The sequence below is a fragment of the Chanos chanos genome, chromosome 3 (assembly GCF_902362185.1).
Source record: "Chanos chanos chromosome 3, fChaCha1.1, whole genome shotgun sequence".
Classification (NCBI taxonomy): Eukaryota; Metazoa; Chordata; class Actinopteri; order Gonorynchiformes; family Chanidae; genus Chanos; species Chanos chanos.
Window position 1 is genome coordinate 21,988,876 of NC_044497.1, and position 21,353 is coordinate 22,010,228.

The 21,353-nt window shown below is 40.3% G+C and overlaps 1 protein-coding gene and 1 pseudogene across 1 annotated transcript in view; one reads left to right on the forward strand and one right to left on the reverse strand.

Moving 5' to 3' along the window:
• agap3 (ArfGAP with GTPase domain, ankyrin repeat and PH domain 3) overlaps positions 1-21,353 on the reverse strand; it is a 168,340-nt gene that overhangs the window by 72,796 nt on the left and 74,191 nt on the right. Inside the window, exon 5 of the mRNA XM_030767656.1 lies at positions 3,400-3,541. Within this exon, the coding sequence (XP_030623516.1) occupies positions 3,400-3,541 (142 nt within the window). The remainder of the gene's footprint in view (positions 1-3,399; positions 3,542-21,353) is intronic.
• LOC115807476 (ADP-ribose glycohydrolase OARD1 pseudogene) lies at positions 7,421-7,826 on the forward strand (annotated as a pseudogene).

A 21,353-nucleotide genomic window follows, 5' to 3' on the forward strand; every position in this document is an offset into this window, starting at 1 on the left:
AGTACTAATGAAATTAGTGAAATCAGTCACACTACGAAATGCTTCCAAAGAAACCACAACTTATTCATAATACTGTGAATAGTTTCACAGATATATTGTTACATTTTTCTCTGGTTTGTGCGAAATTGTTAAGAATAATATAAAACCAGTCTGCACCTGGGGCGCTAGAAGAGGGACTTTTGGCTCTCAGAATATGTATGTTAATCAACACTGTACATGTTTTGCCAAAAGACAGAGAGAAAAGTTAACCATTGCAGCGGTAACCCAGCTTGCTTCTAATATACAGTCTTGCTGATTTGCGCAGGCAGATATATTTATGTTTGAGGGGGGTGTCACCTCCCTTTCTTTAGCTGGTCCATATAAACTCTGGACAAGAATAAGCAGAAACACGCTCTCGTTCGCGAATGAGGCAGCTCATAGCCATTATTTTGGGATTAATGCTTGACTCCCAGTTATGATGTCACTCCGTACCACCAGCCAATCTTATGTCTAGATCGCAAGGTAGGCCTACATAATGTGATAATATTTAAGAAGGGCGAAGTGTAGCCTACACTGGCTGTGCACTTTTGTTGATTTGGGAAATTGGAATGAGCAGCAGAAAAAAATAATGGGGTTTATCTCATCCAATTCCTTGGTAACATTTGTTGGGATACTGAGTGACAATGAGACACAGACTGATCTTGAGGTTCCCTCTGTTTTGGATAACAGGACCCTACCATATATAGAAATATCTCTCATTAACCATGAGTTAAATTTCAATTTTGTTTTTTTCAATAAGAGGGTCAAAATTTAAATTACATTGTTGTTCCACATTCTTACCAATGACAATGCCTTGATATGTCAATTTTTCTTTAACTGGGATCCCATAACATGCTGACAGATTACAAGTTTTAATTGGAAATAAAACAGATCTATCTAAGTTCATCTTTAAACCTGAAACATCACTGAACTCATTTATACAAGCCACTGCTTTTGACACCTGATTTTGGTCTTTTAGAAAAATTGCAGTATCATCTCTTAACAAATTCTGAAATCCCTCCCCACTGCATTTATTCCTAGGAAGGGTAATTTTTTTTAACATGATTAGCCATTATCTGGGTAACTAACAAAAACAAAAATGGAGATACTGGACAGCCTTGTCTAATACCATGATAAATGTTAAATCTTTCTGAGGCACCATGCATTAACTTTACAAAGTTGGAACAGCCACTATATAAAAAAAAAAGTTTAAGGAATACAAAAGATTATGCCGCTGGTGTGCCAAAAGATTAAGCATTTCGCTATTTGTGAAACCTGTACTAAAATATAACTTCACAAGATGCTTAACATTCCTTGTTTTAATGCAGGGGGCAGGCTGCTCTTCTGATATTTCCCCTCTAAAATAACACACAGCCTAAAATTACGACTTTATTATTATGACTTTTTTGTAAAATTACGACTTTATTCTCGACTTTATATAAGACTTTATAAGACTTTTATGTAAGACTTTTTTATATAAGACTTTATTCTCGTGATATCATGACTTTATTCTCATAATATTATGACTTATTCTTGTAAAATTACTTACTCTCGAAATCTCAGAATTTCTTCCCGTCAATGTGGCCCTAATACTCCACGTATTAACATGGCTTGATAGCCAAAGAAAGTTGCCTAGCTTCTCTTTCAAACGTGTACTGTGAAATCCCAAAGTTGCAGGTCCTCACTGCAGACAGGCATGTAGTATTAGATATATTCAACAGCAGCATTTACTCTAGGTCACTGTATCCGTTTACTGCATTATTTATCAAAACCCTGATATATGTTGTTGTACTTTTGTTCAAAGTACTATTTATGACAATGAAACAAGTTTGTTTTTAAACTGCATTATGTCATGTTAACAGTGTTGCGCAAGTTACTGAAAATTAGCAATTAGTTACAGGTACTAGTTACTTCTTTCAAAAGTAATTGAATTACTTTACCAATTACTGCATATAAAAGTAATTAGTTACTAAAGAAAGTAATTTTTGTGTTACCTTTAAATTGGAGTGACCAGGACCCTTAAGTGTACCACACGTTCATACACGTGCCCATGTATACGCTTATGCACGCACCATAGGCGTTTATGACTGAACAGACACATTTTCAGGAACACCTTCTCGCTAACTATTAATACTTCTCATTTGGTATGAGGTAAATCCTAGGGTAAAACTCACCCAGCACGAGATTTGTTATCCTGGAGTGAGAGGGTTAAGCGCATGTCCGCCAAGAACACTGGACACTTCATTTAACTAATTTCATGTGACCCGACTCTGCCCATCCACTCAATGACCCTGTCAAGCAGTCACTGACAACTTACAAAACAAAGAATTTCCTTGTCTCTCTTTCTGTATTTAGTTCGAGATCTTTCACCAGTTAACTCGTTAATCCAAAACACCACAAATACATTCATCACCTCAAATGTCATAAAAAATTAGACATCTGAACTAGAACATTAGTACAAGCTACACATCAAATGAGAACCTCACACAATACATATCAAAATACTATGGTATTGTTGGAGAAATGGAAGAAGGCCCCTGAATGTTGGAGAAAATGGAAGAAGGGCCTCTGTGTACTAAAAGTGAAAATACAAGGTCATGGTGACATGAAGGTAATATGAGAAAGGAAATACTAGGTCACGGTGAAAGGGAAGCCAAAGTAATGGCCTGGATGCGGATGCATCAATAACCGTCTTGCATGGACTAGCTCCATCACACTGCACCTGCATTAAGTGTAGATTAAGTGCATTAAATCTGAGGTAAGTTGAGGACATGGTCAAATATTATTTTTTTATTATTAAGAAGGGAAACATCTGAGAAATAGTGGTGTATAGAACAGTGAATTCAGGGAAAGTTCTGGAAATGATGGGGTTGGACCAAGCAAGCGGATGATGTAAGGCATGTTACCATATAACTGTGTTGGGTGCTTATTGGATGTGTAGGTTTAGTACACTGATAAAGTTTTAGATATAAGTAATTGATTTTCTGTAGTAGATTCAGTCACTCCCGGGACCTGACTCAGTTTGTTGTATTCTGCTCACTGCTGAATGCAATAAACTTGCACTGCATCAGACTCTTGAGGACTTCGACTGCTCTTTGAATCTCAGAATTTATTTAAGACTTAGCATAAGAAGTAAGGCATATAGTGTGGAGTTGGGACTCGGTCACATCTGGCCTTGACCTGGGAGTGTCTGCCACAGTATATTTTGAAGAAAACTGGCCCCAACTTGCAGCACTTTAAATGTACAATTGCTAATAGTACCCCCCCCCCTCCCAAACTGGTGCTAATTAAAGCAATTAACACACAAAATTAAACATTACTGTCTGCTATACTTGACTGTTAAATAGTTCATTAGCCAGATATGTACTGTAAGTGCCTTACCTTGTGTCCCCACAAGAACCATGGGCACCTCTGCTGTGTTTCTATAGCTGGACAGGCGAAGAAAGTAGTTGTACACTGTCTGAAAGCTGATCTCATCCTCCAAGCTGAAGACAAACACCACAGCATCCACCCAGGCAGCAAACTGGGTAAACAAAAAAAGGGTAAACAAATCAGCACAAATATTAGACAGAGTCCTTCTGAATTATCACTGCAATGATCAATTTGCAATTGCGCATTGTTTCTGTTGTGCAAGATAACTGAGAGTTATTTGTAAGAATAAAACACAGACCCTCAGTCCAGTACATATGGCTTGTTGAAAAAAATCAGTAACAGTGAAAACTGTCATTTAAAAGAACATAAGAGCTAGCATAACCTTGTTATGACCTTGAGTCATAAATGGGCATTATTTTGTGTGCTGCTGTTTTTCTCCCCCTGCCTGTGTGTGGTGCTGTTTCCTCCCCTGTCTGTTGTGTTTTCCCCGTATGTCTCTTTGTGTCTTTAATGTGTTACTCTGCAGGTGGCGATCAGGGATTGGCCCACAGTTGACGGCGCCGGTTTTAAAAAGACGCGCCATCCAGATGTCGGTTGCCTCTCGTTTGTCCTGGCCACTTGGTCTGTGTCCGTTCGTTTGTGATTCAATAACTCGTTGTGTGTGTTTACTACCACTTGTGTAAATAAATCACTTTTTGGATTGTAATTCGTGGGCATGGGTCATCTCTGGGAACAGGAAAAGGGGGGGGGGGGGGGGTCACTATTGTTATGCTCGGTAACCCCTAGGCTGGGCATAACAAACCTGTAGAGGGTCTGAATGATTGCACTGAGCTTTAGCCTGTGAGATATGAAAGAAAATATTTGCTGGCAGTAAAAATAAACAGTGAGAAAAGACCACCTTTTCCTATCATACTGTAACAAAGAGGCAGCTGTCATTCTCTGAAAACCCAAACTCAGAACACTACATTTATTTTAGATTAAAAAGAAAAAAAAAATGTTCATCTTGAAATTCCAATTTCATCACATCTGTTTGCAGATGTGATGAAACTCTCTCGTCACATCTGTCTGTAGATCATCACATCTTATGTGGTAATGTGGTCAATGTTAAAGATCCACTGTCCACAGCCGAACAGAGTGAATTTATTTAACTGTTAAACAGCCTCAAAAATGATGAAATAGTTGTATCCAGGAGGGAACGGATGGGAAACAGAGGAATAACAGAGATAACACTGATTCCAAGCGATAACACTTTTGTCCCCATTATAGACAATACATGAAAGTCATAAAAGTGTTAAGTGCAAAGAGTACAATATGCTCAGTACTTGTCCGCTCTCTAACATGAGGAAGCCCTGAATACATTTAATCTGATAAGCGTAATTTTCTTTTTATCACTGACTAACAAAACTTTTGGGGTGTGGAAGGTGTATTTTTGAATTTTGAAAATATGTGTGTTTTAACTAAATACTTTTTTGACAATGCTTTCTCTATTCTGACATGTTTTCAGGATGTATTTGCATTCTATAACAAAGTAGAATTTGATTCATATTTTGCCATCTCTGAAGGCAAGAACAGAATTGTGTTACAATGATAACTGTACATATTCAGGTCATTTTCAGAGTGCTTTTTTTCCATGAAGCTCCAACAATGGAAATCAGTGATGAAAACCTACATATTATATTGCATTTATTTCCTGTTTACGACTAAGGATAAAGGTAGCAACTAGGTAGTCTATTCTAGGCAGATACTTGTGAGTGCTGTCACACATATTACAGTGAAAATGTTTAGATTTATGTCACTGTTGTGATATTTCTAGAAACTGAGTACTCTTTCGCTGGTGATGGATACTGTGCTAGATTTGATTCTAACACACTGGAAGCAATTATTTCACATAATTTAATTCGTTTAAAAAAATGATGGGCAACTCGAGGATAAATTTAAGGAGCCCAACATCAATGAGCAGCGGTCCCCAGCTGATTACCCTGCAGCTGACCCCATGGTGCTGTGGGAGACATGGAAAGCAGAAATGTCTAGCAGGAAATAACACCCACCTGTACAATCTAACACACTGACACAAAACTCCAATGCACCTTTGTCTCCATGTATGGTTTTTATCTCTATGGAACATAGGGCAGTGTAAATCAGTCCAACTGGAATCACAGTCAAGGTGTCTTAACTAAAGAATGGTCTTCAGGCTAGAAGTCTCATTGGATGGCTTGCCATTGGATGAAGTTCAATTAATCTGAGTCCAAGGTAAGGGAAAAAAAAAAAAAAAAAACCTAAGCTGTACATAACAATATAGATGCAGGCCCTCGCATCTCCAGCAATTCATGACCCCTGACATTTTGTCATCAAACAATGCACTCACACCTGATGTGTGTGTCAAATTACATGGTCATAGCAACAGCTAAAAGGATTGAGTCTTATCATCAGAATCATTTTTACGTGAACCAAGCAATCTGCTGAAAGTAGTACCACAAACTGGTGGGTTTTTTTAGATTGACCATTTCCTTTGTACACACATAGGCATAAATGCATATGCTTAAATGCACAGTGAAAGTACTTGCTTATACAAGTTTCTATGTGCATTTTTTTTTTTTTTTTAACATTTCCCACCTACACCACAAAACCACAAAATATGACCAACCGACTTGCTGAAGTATTGGCAAACAGACACAAATTTACTGTTCAATTAATGTTCATGTGCATCTTTAGACAATATAGACATCAGTGTCATGATTTTAAATACAGCTACATAAAAAAAGGAAAACCGTTTGACATGTAAGTGTCATTATGTCCAATAACTGCAACCTTATTGTGGTGGAGGGGTTTGTTAGCCCCTGTGATCCTGGGAGCTGTGCTGCATGGAGAATGCAGTTCCTGGTAGGGTCACCCAAGGCAGAGAGGTCCCAGCAAAAGGTTTATCAATAGAATCATTTTTACATAAGCCAAGCAATCTGCCAAATGTACTACCACGAACAGGTGAGCTTTTTTGGATTAACTGTAACATTTCCTTTGTACAAACGCAGACATAAATGCATTGGCTTAAATGCATAGTGAAATGTATTGGCGGAGCAAATTCCATGACTTGAAGCGGAATTTCCCTGAAATTTAAACTTGCTGTATTGGCATGCAAAGAAAAGGCGGCCTATTAAATGACTGACCTCCACGCTTGTTGAAAAGAAGTGATAAAAGGCCCAAATGTCAGACACAAAATTGTGCTGTCCAACATTAACATCAAGTTATTTTTGCAGATGCTTTCGTCCAAAGTGACTTACAAAAAAGCATACAGGACAGGCATAATTCAGACATCTCATTACACAAAAGCTAGCGCTGAGAGGTCCTGCAAAGACCATGTTGTGGTTTTAGCACTTTACTGTGCTACATTAGAAAGAAGTAAAACTGCAGTTTGTGATTAAAAGGTTCGAAGACAATTTTAAAAAGATGAGTTTTGAGGTGCTTTTGAATGTATGCAGTGTGCCTGAACACTTGGTGTAGAGAGGCAGCTATTTTCATCATCTTGGAGCTAGGTTCTACACTGATCTGTGAGCTGCAGACTCAAACTAGTGTTAAATATTCTCTGCTGATTCATTACCAGTAAGTTACTAATACTACTAGAGTAGTATATATCCTACACTTTATGTCAAACTGTGATTTATGACCCCTGTGATTTATAACCCCCCCTGTGAGGACACCCCTCCCCTCTCGCCCTCCCTTGGCCGGCATGATTGACAGGGCACATGTGTGAGACATGGTGGTGTGGAGACTGCGTGGGGAAACGTGGTATGTGGATTTCACCAATACATTTATTCAACCAGATGTTTTTTATGTTCGGCGGTTTATGGATATGTGATCACTGATTTAAGTCGGAACAGGTATACTATAGTTTTGTTTGATGATGGAGCAATATCTGGTCGGAAATACCGATGTCTTGGCGAGAGCCCTGGTGACTGTAAAATATGATCAAACGTATGAATTATGTGAAATAGAACACGGTAAACTGGATATTGTCGGTTAGAATTTCTGCTATTTGAAAGCCGATTTGTTCTCTTGTCCGGCAGATGAGTCTCTGGCCCACTGCGTCAGTCAGGACTGCCACATGGGAGTCGGCATAGTGGTGTTTAAGAAAAAGTTTCACAGTGTTGATGACCTTAAAAAACAGCGAAAGCTTCCAGGTCAATGTGCTGGGCTCAAAAGATCTGGTTGTTTTATCTACTATTTGATTACAAAGGAAAAATACTTCCACAAACTCGCTTATGACAGTTTGAGACAGAGCCTGTACGACATGAAAGCGCACTGTTTACTAAACGGAGTCACCTGTGTGTCAAATGCCTAGGATCAGGTGTGGCCTGGACCGTCTAAAGAGGGAAAAAGTGTTTGAAATTCTAAAGGAAGTCTTCCAGCAAACAGATATCCAAATCACTATATACTCATTGTAGCCTTCAGCATACAGGACATAGCCTAATCAAATTTTGCTCTTAACAAAAAGGACATCTAGATTTACAACATAGGCTATCCTGTCGAAACTGTTGACTGTCGGAGCATGTGTCAGATACCTTTATGTTGTTAGACTACTGCGTGACAAAAAAGCTTTGATTGTAGGCAAGGGGTGTTGAAAATGATCAATGAGATGGTGGTGCAATGTCCAGGTGTGGGGATATCAGAACATGTGACACAAGCAGTTATGCTAAAAGCCAACAGCACACCAAAAAGGTGTAGTTGCCTTGTATGTGGGGGCTGAGTGATCAGAACCGTACAATTATACAGCATCTGAGCACCCTCTCGGTAAGGACGTTGCTACAAGTCGGTTAGCCGACTTATTTTTCATGAGCGGTCACTTTGGCGATATTACTAATCTTGGGGGTTGTGTTTTATCAGCAGAATTGCAAAATCTGGTCACACCGCCGAGAATCGACTCGTTGCCGTGGAACGGTCCTGGAAACTTCCAAGACCTTTTTTCAGAATTTCCCTCGTCTACCTGTGGTGGTGGTGAAGCGCCTGGGGTGTGCTCTAAATGCAAACATCTCGAGGTTGATGCTACAGATGCGGAGGCCGGTGCTTCGGAATAACATCCAAATTTGCAGGAGGATAGCGTGATAGGTAAGAATAACTAAATCGTATTCATTCTTAGCGGTTTTAATGATGAACTATTGCAGAATGGGGGAAAATGCAGATCGATAGCGTGGCTAATGAACTGTATTTATTACACTGCATTGCAGACCTTGACGAGTGCACGGAGACAACGGTAGCAGATCAGCGATTGTCTGAAGGGGTAGAACAGACAAGTCTTACTACGACCACAGGTTTGGATAACGTCGAAAGCTGGACGGAGACACAAATTGAAGACTGGAACAAGGCTGACTTCAGAGCTCCAGAAACAACCTCAGAGGAGATCGCAGATATAGGCCTGGCTGCTGTCGCGGGGGATCAATCTAGGGACAGCTCGTCGTCGGTTGAACACGGTCAAGACTCTGCGGTTGAATTACGTGGCAATCCTGAACACAGTAGCATCAATGTACATCGGAGGTATCGTCACAATTGTATGCAACATAATTGCAACAGACTAACGTGTAATGTAAGACGATTATCCGGACGATCTGCTAAACACGCGTGAGAGGCCGGGTAAGACCAATAATCAGTTTACAGAGGAAATTGTGGCATTAAAGTACGTTGTTCAGAGGCTCGTTAATGTTAATGAGAGATGGGAGCATAGACACGTCGCTTTGACTAAAACATTGAGCCATCAAACGGCTGTTATCTGGGAGGTTTTCCATTTGACTAAAGTGGATTGGGGTGCTTTGTCAGAGGTGTTAACACGTTTTTCAAACCTCTCATAGCTGATGTCATTAATGTTGTTCTCTTTTACTGTGTAACTGTTGAGTGTTATTGCTATATCTTGTTTTTCATTTGAAATTGTTTGTTAGATTTCATTATTTTCATTAAAAGTCAGAAAGTAGACACAGACACAGATACGACCAACCTACTGAACAATGTTTCTATTTGCCACACACCCGATGATATTGGTATTTTTAATAACACAGTACATACTCTGCAATACGGTGCCGGTCACACCAGCACGTCACCTAATCGCGTTTTAAATGATTGGGATATAGAACGACTGGTTAGAGAGGGTGGTGTGGTTGGTGATTATTCGATTGTGGCGAGGCCCCGATTTAATAGTGTGGTTTGATCGCTTAATTTCAGGGACATCCCCGACACGGACATGGCGGCATGCATTGTGTTTCTACACGATACGTTGAGCGATATAGTCTGAACTCCTAGCTGGTGAAAATGGGGCATTCAGCATTAGCTTGAGAGGGTTTAGTTTAACGTTGGATGTAAACGCAGTGTTATCTCCAGAAAGCGGTTACGGGGTTGATCATTTCTTGGATGCCATTGAAAGAGTTTTGCAGAGTAACACAAGAATCATGGTTGACGACAATTTGGAACTGACTGTTTCTATAGTGCGGGGTAAGAACAGCAGCGCCTATAGAAAGTTGTGTGACTTGGCACATAATGAGGTGATTAGTAGGAACAGAATGAATTTGGTTTGCCCCACTAACATTTCGAACAACCTGTTTTTCACACTCTGTCTTACGCATTATCTAAACTCACAAGTACCTCACAACGCATTAGAGAAGGCTGCGTCAGACTTCAGAGTTTGAACACGCCTTAGGGATCAAGATTGTTGTATTCTATAGGTCCGGCACAAACGTGTTGTTGAAGTACCAAACAAGCGACACACCACACAAGACAGTGTTTCTGTATCTCCACGACAACCATTACTACAGGATACAAAATCTCAAGGGCTTCCTAGGCGAATCGTATGTTTGTCAGTTTTGTTATGGCGGGTTTAGCAATCGCAGAGACGATAGTTGTAAATACAGCTGTGATGTGTGCAACGACTTTGAATGTTATAAGAAACCTAGATTGTCAACATATTGCTTCAATTGTTCGATGCACTGCAAATCCGCGTATTGTTTTGAAAAACACAAACAGCCAGTGTCCATGGGTGAGGGGGGTATGGTAGCGGCACCATGCGATGTTACAAAGTATTGCAAGAAGTGTAACCGCAGGTATCACATTAGTGTGAACAATACAAAGGTTCACAAATGTGTTGTCGCTCGCTATGTTCTTTGCTGTGAAGATTTGTCACCAGACATTTGGCATGCGTGTTACATTAAACCTGCACCATTGAAAAAAAACAGATGAGAAGTACTTTTTCTATGACTTTGAGACGTGGTAAACATAGCACCAACTTCGTCTGTGCCATCACGTTTGAGCGTAAGGAGTTTACACTTAAACACTTAACACCTTGGTTTAATAAAGAAACCCGCGCGCTAAAGCAGGTGTGTAGGAAATTGGAACGAAACTGGCGGGCAACCAAACTAGAGGTTTTTCGCCTTGCATGGCACGACAGCCTGATAGATTATAAACGCGCTCTCTATGCAGCCAGATCCGCGTATTGCTCAAAAATAATTAATGTTAACAAAAATAACCCCAGGTTCCTTTTTGATACAGTATCTAAACTTACCCAGAATCACTCCCCTCAATCTAGCCCTTTTACTGCAAACGATTTTGTTGAATTTTTCTCGCAAAAAATAGACTTAATTCGTCGTAATATTCAAATGAATTTATCAAATCAGACTGCCTGCACGCTCTCTGTTACTGCGCCTAAGATTAGTCAGGATGTGCAGCCTTTAACTCAATTTAACCCTATCTCTCTAGACGCGCTGTCCAAATTGGTGCACTCTGCTAAACCAGCCTCTTGCCTCCTTGATCCCCTACCTGCTAAACCTTATATGGAGTGTTCTCGGTTCTTGGCCCAACAATCCTAAACACTCTAAATATGTCACTTAAATCTGGTATTGTACCCTCCTCTTTTAAAACAACCATGATCAGGCCTTTACTTAAAAAACCAAATCTTGACCCTGAAGCCTTAAATAATTATAGGCCGATCTCTAATCTCCCGTTTCTTTCTAAAATACTTGAAAAAATTGTAGCTGCACAGCTGATAGCCCATATGTCCTCTAACAGTCTGTTTGAAATATTTCAGTCAGACTTCAGGTGTTTTCACTCTACTGAAACCGCCCTTACTAGAGTAACTAATGATCTTTTATTAGCCATGGATGCTGGTGCTACCTCTGTTCTTATTCTGCTTGATCTGAGTGCAGCATTTGACACGGTCGATCACACTATATTGTTAAAGCGCTTGGAAAACCAAATTGGCATTTGTGGCCTGGCGCTCTCTTGGTTTAAATCTTATCTCTCTGAGAGAAAGCAGTGTGTCCACTATAATAATGTGACCTCTGAATACCACAAGCTTAACTATGGTGTTCCTCAGGGATCAGTCCTTGGCCCTCTTCTGTTCTCTATTTATATTCTCCCTTTGGGTGAAATTATTCGTAGTTACAACATTAATTTCCATTGTTATGCTCATGATACTCAGATATTCTTACCTATCCAGCATAATGACCGCTCTGAACTGGCTAACCTTGAGGCATGTCTTTGTGCTATTAAGGGTTGGATGTCTTCAAATTTCCTGATGCTTAACGCAGGCAAGACTGAAATGCTGGTCATTGGTCCCCCTACGGATAAGCATCTTTTTAGTGATCTACCTCTAAATTTTGACAACTGCATCATCTCTCAAAACTCTTCAGCTAAGAACCTTGGTGTGATTTTTGACTCTAGTCTTTCGCTAGTCACTCATATCAAGAACACAACCAAAACTGTCTTTTATCACCTCCGTAACATTGCTAAAATTAGGCCCTTTCTAAGTATGGCTGATGCAGAAACCATTGTTCACGCATTCGTCACGTCTCGCCTCGATTACTGCAATGTTCTTTACTCTGGCCTGCCTGCCTCTAGTACCAATAGTCTTCAGCTGGTCCAGAATGCTGCTGCTAGAATTCTGACCCGAACGAAGAAGTTTGATCACATTAGTCCTGTCCTGGCTTCCCTTCATTGGCTCCCAATTCATGCAAGGGCAGATTCTAAGGTCCTCTTATTAACATATAAAATTTTACATGGGCTTGCGCCTTCCTACCTGTCTGGCTTAATTACACCCTATAACCCACCTCGCACCCTGCGCTCTCAAGATTCTGGATTATTAGTCATTCCAAGAGTTAAAAAAGAAGTCCACTGGCAACCGAGCCTTTTCCTACCGCTCTCCCTTCCTTTGGAATGGTTTACCTAAAGTAGTTAGAGAAGCAAACTCTCTCAATACCTTTAAAACAAAACTAAAGACGTATCTATTTTCTCGAACTTATGCATGATATAATTTTGATTTGACTTTGTTATAGACATGTATAGCCCTTTGAGACTATAAATAGTGATATTGGGCTCTAAATAAATATTATTATTATTATTATTATTATTATTATTATTATTATTATTATTATTTACAGCGGAAGGGAATGACTGTGTTGAAAAAACTTTTGAAGAAGTTTAGAAGCCCCAAATATAAGGGTTACATATGGTTGGCAAACAAGGCTTTAGGGTTTGACCATTTCATTCTCTTGGAGTATTTTTCCAAAATGGGGATGACTCCAAAAATCTTTTGAGAGGGTGTAGGCTGATTTTTATGTATGATGAGACTTTCAAGCAGTGATACATAGACAGCTATTTGTTCATTCCGATGCGCCTTGCCAAATGGCCGCTGCGTTAAATCTGAGCTCTGTGGAGGAAGGTCATTTCCCCCACAGATTTAGCAAGTGGGAGAATGACAACTACTGCGGCGCTTATCCCGACAAACACTTCTATGTTTATGAGACCATGTCAGATAAGGCCAAGACAGAGTTTGATGAGTGGTACAACGAAGTCGCCGGTGGTATTTTTGACTTCAAGAAAGAGCTGTACACTTAAGGTAGAAACGATGTTGTCCTGCTGAGGGAAACTTGTTTAAAATACTGTGAAGTGTTTATTCAGTGTACAGGGCTTGATCCATTTAACCACACCACTCTAGCATCCTGTTGTATGACTGTGTACAAGACACACTTACCCTAACACATAACAATGCGTACATTAATCAGCAGAAGGCATACTCAAACATCTCCATCGAATGGTTAGTGTAACAAAGGACTTTGAGTAACACCTCCGGTTTCCAGCAGCAACCAATAGCGCAAGCAGTCACTTGCTATTGGTTGTCCTTCTCCATCAGATGCGCCAATCACAGCCGCACTGAGTCTCCCTAAATACCACCGCTAGCAGCGCGAAATTCAAAAGGAGAAGACTTGTGGGGGGCGCTGTGATTGTTCGTGCACTTTGGGAGAGACGGCTGCTGTGGTATTCATCGCGGAGTACTGTTGTATTCTGCGTTCATCAGAATCTTTGTGTGCATTCGGATACCAGTAAGTAAACTGTGCATTGGTAAAATATGTGCGCTTTGAGTTTACTTTGTGTCCGATCGTTCGGTGATCGTGCCTGCCATTATGTAGTTAAGTTTGTAAGATCCTTTGTTCTCGTAATGGCTGCATGTATTGGTTTGTCTTTATGTCTTCTGTGTTTTCAGTCGTTTCTGTACATAGTATTACCTTTTACCATGTCTTATGTCGGTAAATGTAGTGTATTGTGAGTAATATATGCTTTATAATGCGGATATTATGTCTGTCCGGTATTCGCAGTAAATGTATGTTCGGTTTTACTCGCTATGCAGACACTAGTTTTGCCGTAGGCATGTGTATATTCGTTTCCGATGTAATACTGCGTTCTCTGTCTTGACTTTAGCTGTGTATACGTATGTACTTGGTTGTGTATCTAATTTGGTGCTGTTATCTATTGTTACAGAACCACACAAAGAACACACAATTAAGTTTCAAGTTTACAAACACACCAATACATACACCCCCAAACAAACAGCTCTGTATACACAGTGATTGTAATACACATAAAACATTCACACACTCTCCATACTTTCCATTTCTATTTAATAAAAACTACTAAAGAAACATCTTGTCTTGCATTCTAAATTGGATGTGCCATAGCGGTCCACACACTTCCTGTGAACCATATACAGTCCTTCACACACACATCACAACAGTTAGAATTTGTTCAAAACGGCAAGAAATGTGGATGTACACCATGCTCTGACCCATGGTAGAGATGATGTTTGGTAAATTTTATGTTGATGGCTACTATGAAAAAGGACAGTCGCAGAATTTGCCCTTGAATTTTAACGGTTGCATGCATCACGGGCACGAATGTTGTTATAACCCAAAACCATATTCATCCATTGTCAAAGGTACCACATAGTGTTTTAAGAAGGCAAATTTGCTGACAAGCTGGAAACCTTACAAAGGTGTATGGTCTGCAGGTTGAGGTTATGTGGGAATGCGAGTGACGCGTGCCAGACAAAACCAGTCCTGATGTGGTTGTGTTCATGACAACATACACACCACCGTCGCAATTGAGACCTAGAGACGGCCTCTTTTGGCGGTAGAACAAATGCTTACAAAACTGTACTACAAGTCTAAAGAGGGGGAGAAAATTAGATATCTGGTTTTATTGAGCTTATACTCATACTGTCAGGCCAGGAAAACCTACCCATATGGCCACCCACAGGTTATTTTCAAGGACTTTGAACCTCTTGAAAATTACTATGGTCTAGGTAAGGCTACCGTGCAGGCCGCCCCAAGGGCTACTTCACCCTGTCCTCCCCTACCGTGCAACGTAAATTAATGTTTCCCTTCTGTCGAACATGCACTGAGCACGAAATTCAGACCACCCAATGTAACCATTGTGATGAGGAAAGGTCAATTTTAGGGTGTTGGGTCAGCATCGAACTGCTGAAAGCTGTTGAGAAGGGTTATGTGGTGGACAGGATAGATGAAGTGTTGCATTTCCCACAGAGTTCTGACAACTTGTTTTGTGATTATGTAAAAACCTTTCTGCAGAACAAACAGAAGGCTAGTAGTTTATCCTGCGCACACTGTGAGAGAGGCTGACAAGAGGGCCTATATTGAGGAATATTTTGAGAAAGAAAATATTAGATTGGACGCCAATAAAATATACCTCAACCAAGCCCGGAGATCCATCAATAAGCTGTTATGAAAACGCTTATGGGGGTGCTTATCAATGAGCGAGAATTTGCCCGTGTCAGAAATGTTGACCGACCCTGAACAGTTTGCGAGATACATTTTTGGTAACGAGTATGATGTTACACACTTCATTTGTCTCGGAGGACGTTGCATTGATTCAGTGGCGTCATGCAGATGGTAAAGGTGAACAAACTCGCAACATAAATGTGTTTCTCTGAGCTTTCACAACAGCACACATGCTGTACGAGCTTATGGATAAGTTAGGGGATAGGTTGTTGTACAGTGACACACAGTGTTGTTTTTGTTTCCAAGGAGGGCGACTGGGAACCAGCCCTAGGTCCGTATCTAGGAGATGTCACAGATGAAATAGGCGGTGGGGGTTACATTGTGGAATTTTGTTCGGACCTAAGATATATGGGTATCGGACGGCTATTGGCAAAACGTACCTGAGGGCCAAAGGTATTACTCTCAATGCTGAAAATTCAAAGGTGATCAAGTTAGACACGCTGATTGATCTGGTTGACCACTATGTAGTGAATAGAGAAACCACTCAACACATACTCGCACGTACGGACAACATTGTAAGGAATAAAAAGCAACTCACACTCAAAAACAAATCAGTCATCAAACGGTTTAAAGTCGTGTACAACAAACAGCCATATGGGTACTGAGGGGTATTCAGGTGGATCTAATTGGGGTTTGAGAGATGTCAAGGGCTTTGATTTCAGACTTTTTCTTGTGTAATAAGTGGTCCTTCAAACTCCGGGAAAATATTTTTTGTAAAGATGTTGATTACAAATTTTGACTATGTTATTTCTAATAAAATTGAAAATATTGTGTGCATTCATGACTGTTGGCAACCTCTTAATGATGAGTTAATGCAGACAAGAGACATCAAATTCATCGAAGGAATACCCCGTGCTCTAGATGACGATGAGCTCCTACTGGTAACCAAAAATAATTTGTTAATTATTGATGTCATGAAGGACGCTAGTAGTAATGCGCAGGTTGAAAAGGTGTTTACGCAATATGTCCACCACCGTAACCTTAGCACCATCTACCTGGTTCAGAATTTGTTTGTTCAAAGTAAATCTAGCTGGACAATCAGTCTCAATACAAATGATCTAGTGTTGTTTAAAAACCTGAGAGACAACGACCAGATCAACATTTTGGCTAAACAAATGTACCCCCGTAACACAAAGTTTTTATGGAATGTTTTAAAAATGCCACCGCAAAGCCTTATGGTTACCTCCTGACTGATTATAAAGCGAAAACTCCAGAAACATTTTGTCTCAGAACAGACTTGCTTTCAGAGTACCCGGTTGTTTATGTCCAGAAAAAGAGGTGAGGCGACAGCATGTCAGCAAGGATTCGTAAAAACTTACCGATATTTAAATTCTTACTTAAAGCTAAACCTGCACAGAGATGCGTCATTTTGCAAGCAGCTACAGATGAGTTAATCTTGACCCTGTGCAAAGTGGCTCTTAATGTTCTCTGAGGTACCATGCTGCTTACAAATTCCCAGTATAAAAAGTTGGAAAAGAAGAAAAACGAAATAAAGTTTATAGTGGATATAAAAATTATTTATTTTTTATTTGTTTTACCAAAACCTCACTGTAAAATGTGTTCTGTACAGAGGTGTTTTGTGTTTTTTGACATTTGTAAATAAACGGAACTTTGACATGCATTCGAAATTTTTATACATAATTTGTCTTGGTTTATTATGCATCATTGTACTACATTAAAGCTTGTTCATGAACATCTTTCCCATTTGTACATGCTGAACACAGTTAAACCTATTAGAAATACACACACAGGGTTGTAATTTTTTCACAAATAGCGATACCATATTATCGTTTTTAATCATATTATCACAATATCTGGACATTACATCGTCATGGTTCGATCCTCTTGACATGTGATAGAGGAAAAAAACACAGTGCTTGCCACACGTGGTCGACATAAAATCTGGAACCTGTTTGTTGAAAATTGTAGTCCCGTGCACGTAGTTCTTAAAAACGTAAAGATGGATGGCGGAAACAGTTCATGGTTTGGTTTGTTTCCAAAGCTGTCAAAAAAACACACCAAACAATTCTCGCTGATGTAGACGGCTAAGCAGTGTTCGCCGGGGAGATCTGAACTGTGCATGTTGATTATTATGGATGAAGGTAATTTTTGTACAGGCCTATCCAATAGCTGATCGCACACTAACACGCCAAGAAAATGCGTATATGCACAGATTTTGTCCATAACCGTCGTTAGTTGAGCGGTATTCATTCTCTCAGTAGTAATCCACCAGAACCTGTCTATGGTTGGACACCTCAATTATGCCATCAAATATGGCATAAACAATCAAATTGATAGCATGCAGTAGAGGTTGTCTAAATGGGTTTCTAGCCTTATATTTCCAGACTTAATTAGAGATAGATGCTGCCCGCATTCTTCATCGGGTGTGAGGTTAAATGCGTAGAGTGTGTAGCCGTTTAAAAAATCTTCTCTGTCGATGGCCAGAGCCCAATTCTTTAGATGTCTTCCAGAGGCAAGAGCCAGCTGGTAAAACTCGTGCACGGCTGTCCCAGCACGATACTCAGGTTGAAGGGGTTTAGCAGGGCATTGCTGACCATCTACGTAGATGGCTAGAAACTCTAAATCATAATGTTTGAATGCAAACGGATTCTTATTGTAAGTCCCCGTAAATGTGTCATTGTCAACCATGCCTATCACAACTGATTTGGGTAGTGTTCCTAAAAGTAAATTTTCTTGGTTAGAAACATACGTACCGGCTGGTATAGAACAATTTTTTACATGCACTCTATCATAGGATGGGCATGGGCATGACCTAGTCTTCCAGCGGGGGAAATAGAAACTTTTTTAACAAATAAGGACGCGGTAAGAATGTTTATTTTGTATGCCACATTGTCATTGCGCATCAGACTGAATTCATCCTTTGATCGGATCAAACGTATTTTAATATCGACGCAGTTTAACATCAGTTTTCCTTGAAAGAATATATCGCTATGGATCAGTGACAACAGCTCCACCAAGTAGCTGGCATTTGTAAATGCAGCTCTTTTTGTCAGCCCATGATTTTCGCCACCAGGGTCCGTGACATCCATATGTCATGGTGTGTCTTTGTAAAAGAGGCCAGCTGAGAACAGCGTTTCCAGGGTGTGCCGATCATAGTTGATTAAACATTCTATGATACTGCGATACTGGTATGTGTTTGCGAGATCAACCTGTCCCCCAAGGACACATCAACCAGTGCAAAAATAGAGGCACCGGGGTAGTTTATCAATCTGACGGGTGCACCTACATCGATGTTAGCCCATTAGGGTCTTATGATTTTGAGTCGTATGTACAATAACGTGTTGTTCAGATCAATATAGTCTTCACCATTCCCCGCAATGAAAAATTCCAAAGGCGCCGTGTCCAATATTGCTGAAATTTGGTGGCACTTCTACATATGTGTTTTTTTTCTATTGTCATCTGTGTCAAGGGCACTGTGAACAAGTCCAACTCTGTCTTAATGCACTCTTCTGACATGGCAGGTATCAGCACCATGATTAGAAGATGGTGTTGAAATCTCTTCCAGCTGATGCATGACCACAGTATTTACCCCACGATTTTCTTTTTGACAATGACAGCTTCTTAGGCTTCCCTTTGTTTTTCTTTGCACGTGGTGCTAACCTCTTACTGAGTGGTCTTTTCACAGATCTGGTTGCCGGCATTGTTTACACGTGTCAGGACATTGCTGACTACTTCACTAAAAATGTTTTTAGTGCCGGTCTTAAGATGCGGTTTAGCAATGCTGAATCCTTTTTTAAATAGGGGTGCGGCCATTCGAAAAGAAAGCCCTCGAAAAATACCGCTGATCCCCGTACCATACATGGTAGGACTTCCCGCACAGCTGGGCAGGAGGCCCGCAGCCTGATTTTGATAACAAGCGACGTAACGTTGTGGATCCACAGCGTAGGGGCTAAACGGTTTAATCCTTTCAAAATCTGAGCTTTTCTTTCACAGGTCTGAAATGAAGCTTTGCAACCACTTTACCGTACCTAAAACAGGAATTTTCTCGTCTTGATCGGTCTTTACTTCTATAGCGATGTCACTGATGTGTGTTTTAGACACAGGTATGTAGTGTGCTATGTCGTATCTAATCTCGTTGCCTTTCCCCGATATATGTACACATCTCAACAGCGGAACAAAATAGTCACCCACAGCTTGATGCTCGATTATGTCGGTGTAAACAAAAAGAGTCTAGAAGCCTCCGTATATGTCTGCAGGGTGTGGTACGTAAACCTTCTCCAGCTGCGATTCCGGTGACTCAGGGGCATCAGCCGAGTCAAGAACACCTGTTGTATTTAACCCTAATATTATTGCGAGTTTTCCATAGAATTTTAGCGCTATGTTGCACCTTGTCTGCATGTAAATTTTGTTTTGCACGGCATCATAACTAAACTTTACATTGTGTCTCGCTAAGTGTACATTAATCTCATCTACCAGAGCCAATATGTTCGGGTAATATCCTCGACACAGCTTGTATCTGGTTGTCCCGTTATAAGTTTTATCAATGAGGACAAAAGTACCGTCTTTTTCACCAAAAGTATCCCACGTTCTTGGATACTGGAATTCAATTAAACCAACCTGCCAGTCGCCTTTCAGTATTATTGGCCTGGCCAGTTTGGTTCTGTACTTGAATATTTCGTTGTCAGGATACACCAACCAAGAGGAATTGCAAGACAACGTTATGTAAAACCTGTCGTCACCCATGGTCTTGTCTACTGCAAATGAAACAACTTACAAAAAACTTTTAAAAGTGATTGTAAACGTCAACCACGTCTTCTTCACAAACCCAACTGTTGAACTTAGATGGCCATCCAAGCCATTTTACGAGAACCATGCTCTTTTTACCCACCTTTTTTTCTTTCTAAAATCTTCTCAACTTTGAAAGTTTTATTTCTACCACTGTTTTTTGTTTGCAACTCTTCTTCATAAAAACATCCATCTATTATATCGCCGTCATAATCTTTCAGCTTGTAGATGGGTGGCGTTCGCGTAATGCGCTTGGCTATGGTGAAAAATTTGTGCGTGTAGTTTTGCCCGTACCCCTTTGTAAAAGGGCCTCTCACTTTGGAAAGCCTTACCACATCTCCAGTCTTGTATTTAAACATGACACTCTTGTCCTTTGCATCTTTCACACCGTACAAAGTCTTAAATACGTTACTTTTGTTTTCTCTGGTGATGTCTACAGGTCTCATCTTAATGCTCTGATGATAGCTGTTGTAGTAGGAGGTGATTAAATCTTGCAAAACATCTATATATCGCTTAGAATTGACGGTCGTGAGATAGCTCCACATTCTACCCTTAATCGACCTATTAAAACTTTCAAAAAACGCTAGCTTTTAGTACACTGGCCATGGCGAAATGGTGAATCCCATATTTGGCCGTTACATCGTGAAAATGTTTGTTAAAAAATTCTTTTCCATGGCCAGTCTGCAACTTCTGGGGGACACTGCCTTCCTTCAGTATGGATTCGAATGCCCTCACTACCTCCAATCCCGTCTTGTTTTTTATAACACAGGCCCATGCATATTTGCTGAAACCGTCTTTACAAGTCAGCATGAATTTGAAGTTGTCATTTTCCTTTGCATATGCGGTCATATCCACCAGGTCGGCTTGAAACTGTATGTCAGTGCCGTGCACTATCAGTCTATTCCTCTTATAGTTAACGCAAACAGGTTTGTGAAGCGCATAGATGTCCTCTCCGGCTAACCAATCAGAAACTTGTTTGTCGAAGGTGCGCACACCAGTGTCTTTTAACACCGCCTCTTTTAAGCATGTTTTACCGCCAAAAGAACCTGCATTAGAGGGTGTATAGTAAACAGATTTCAAATGTTTTGATTCACGCCTTTTATTTTTGACAGAATACAA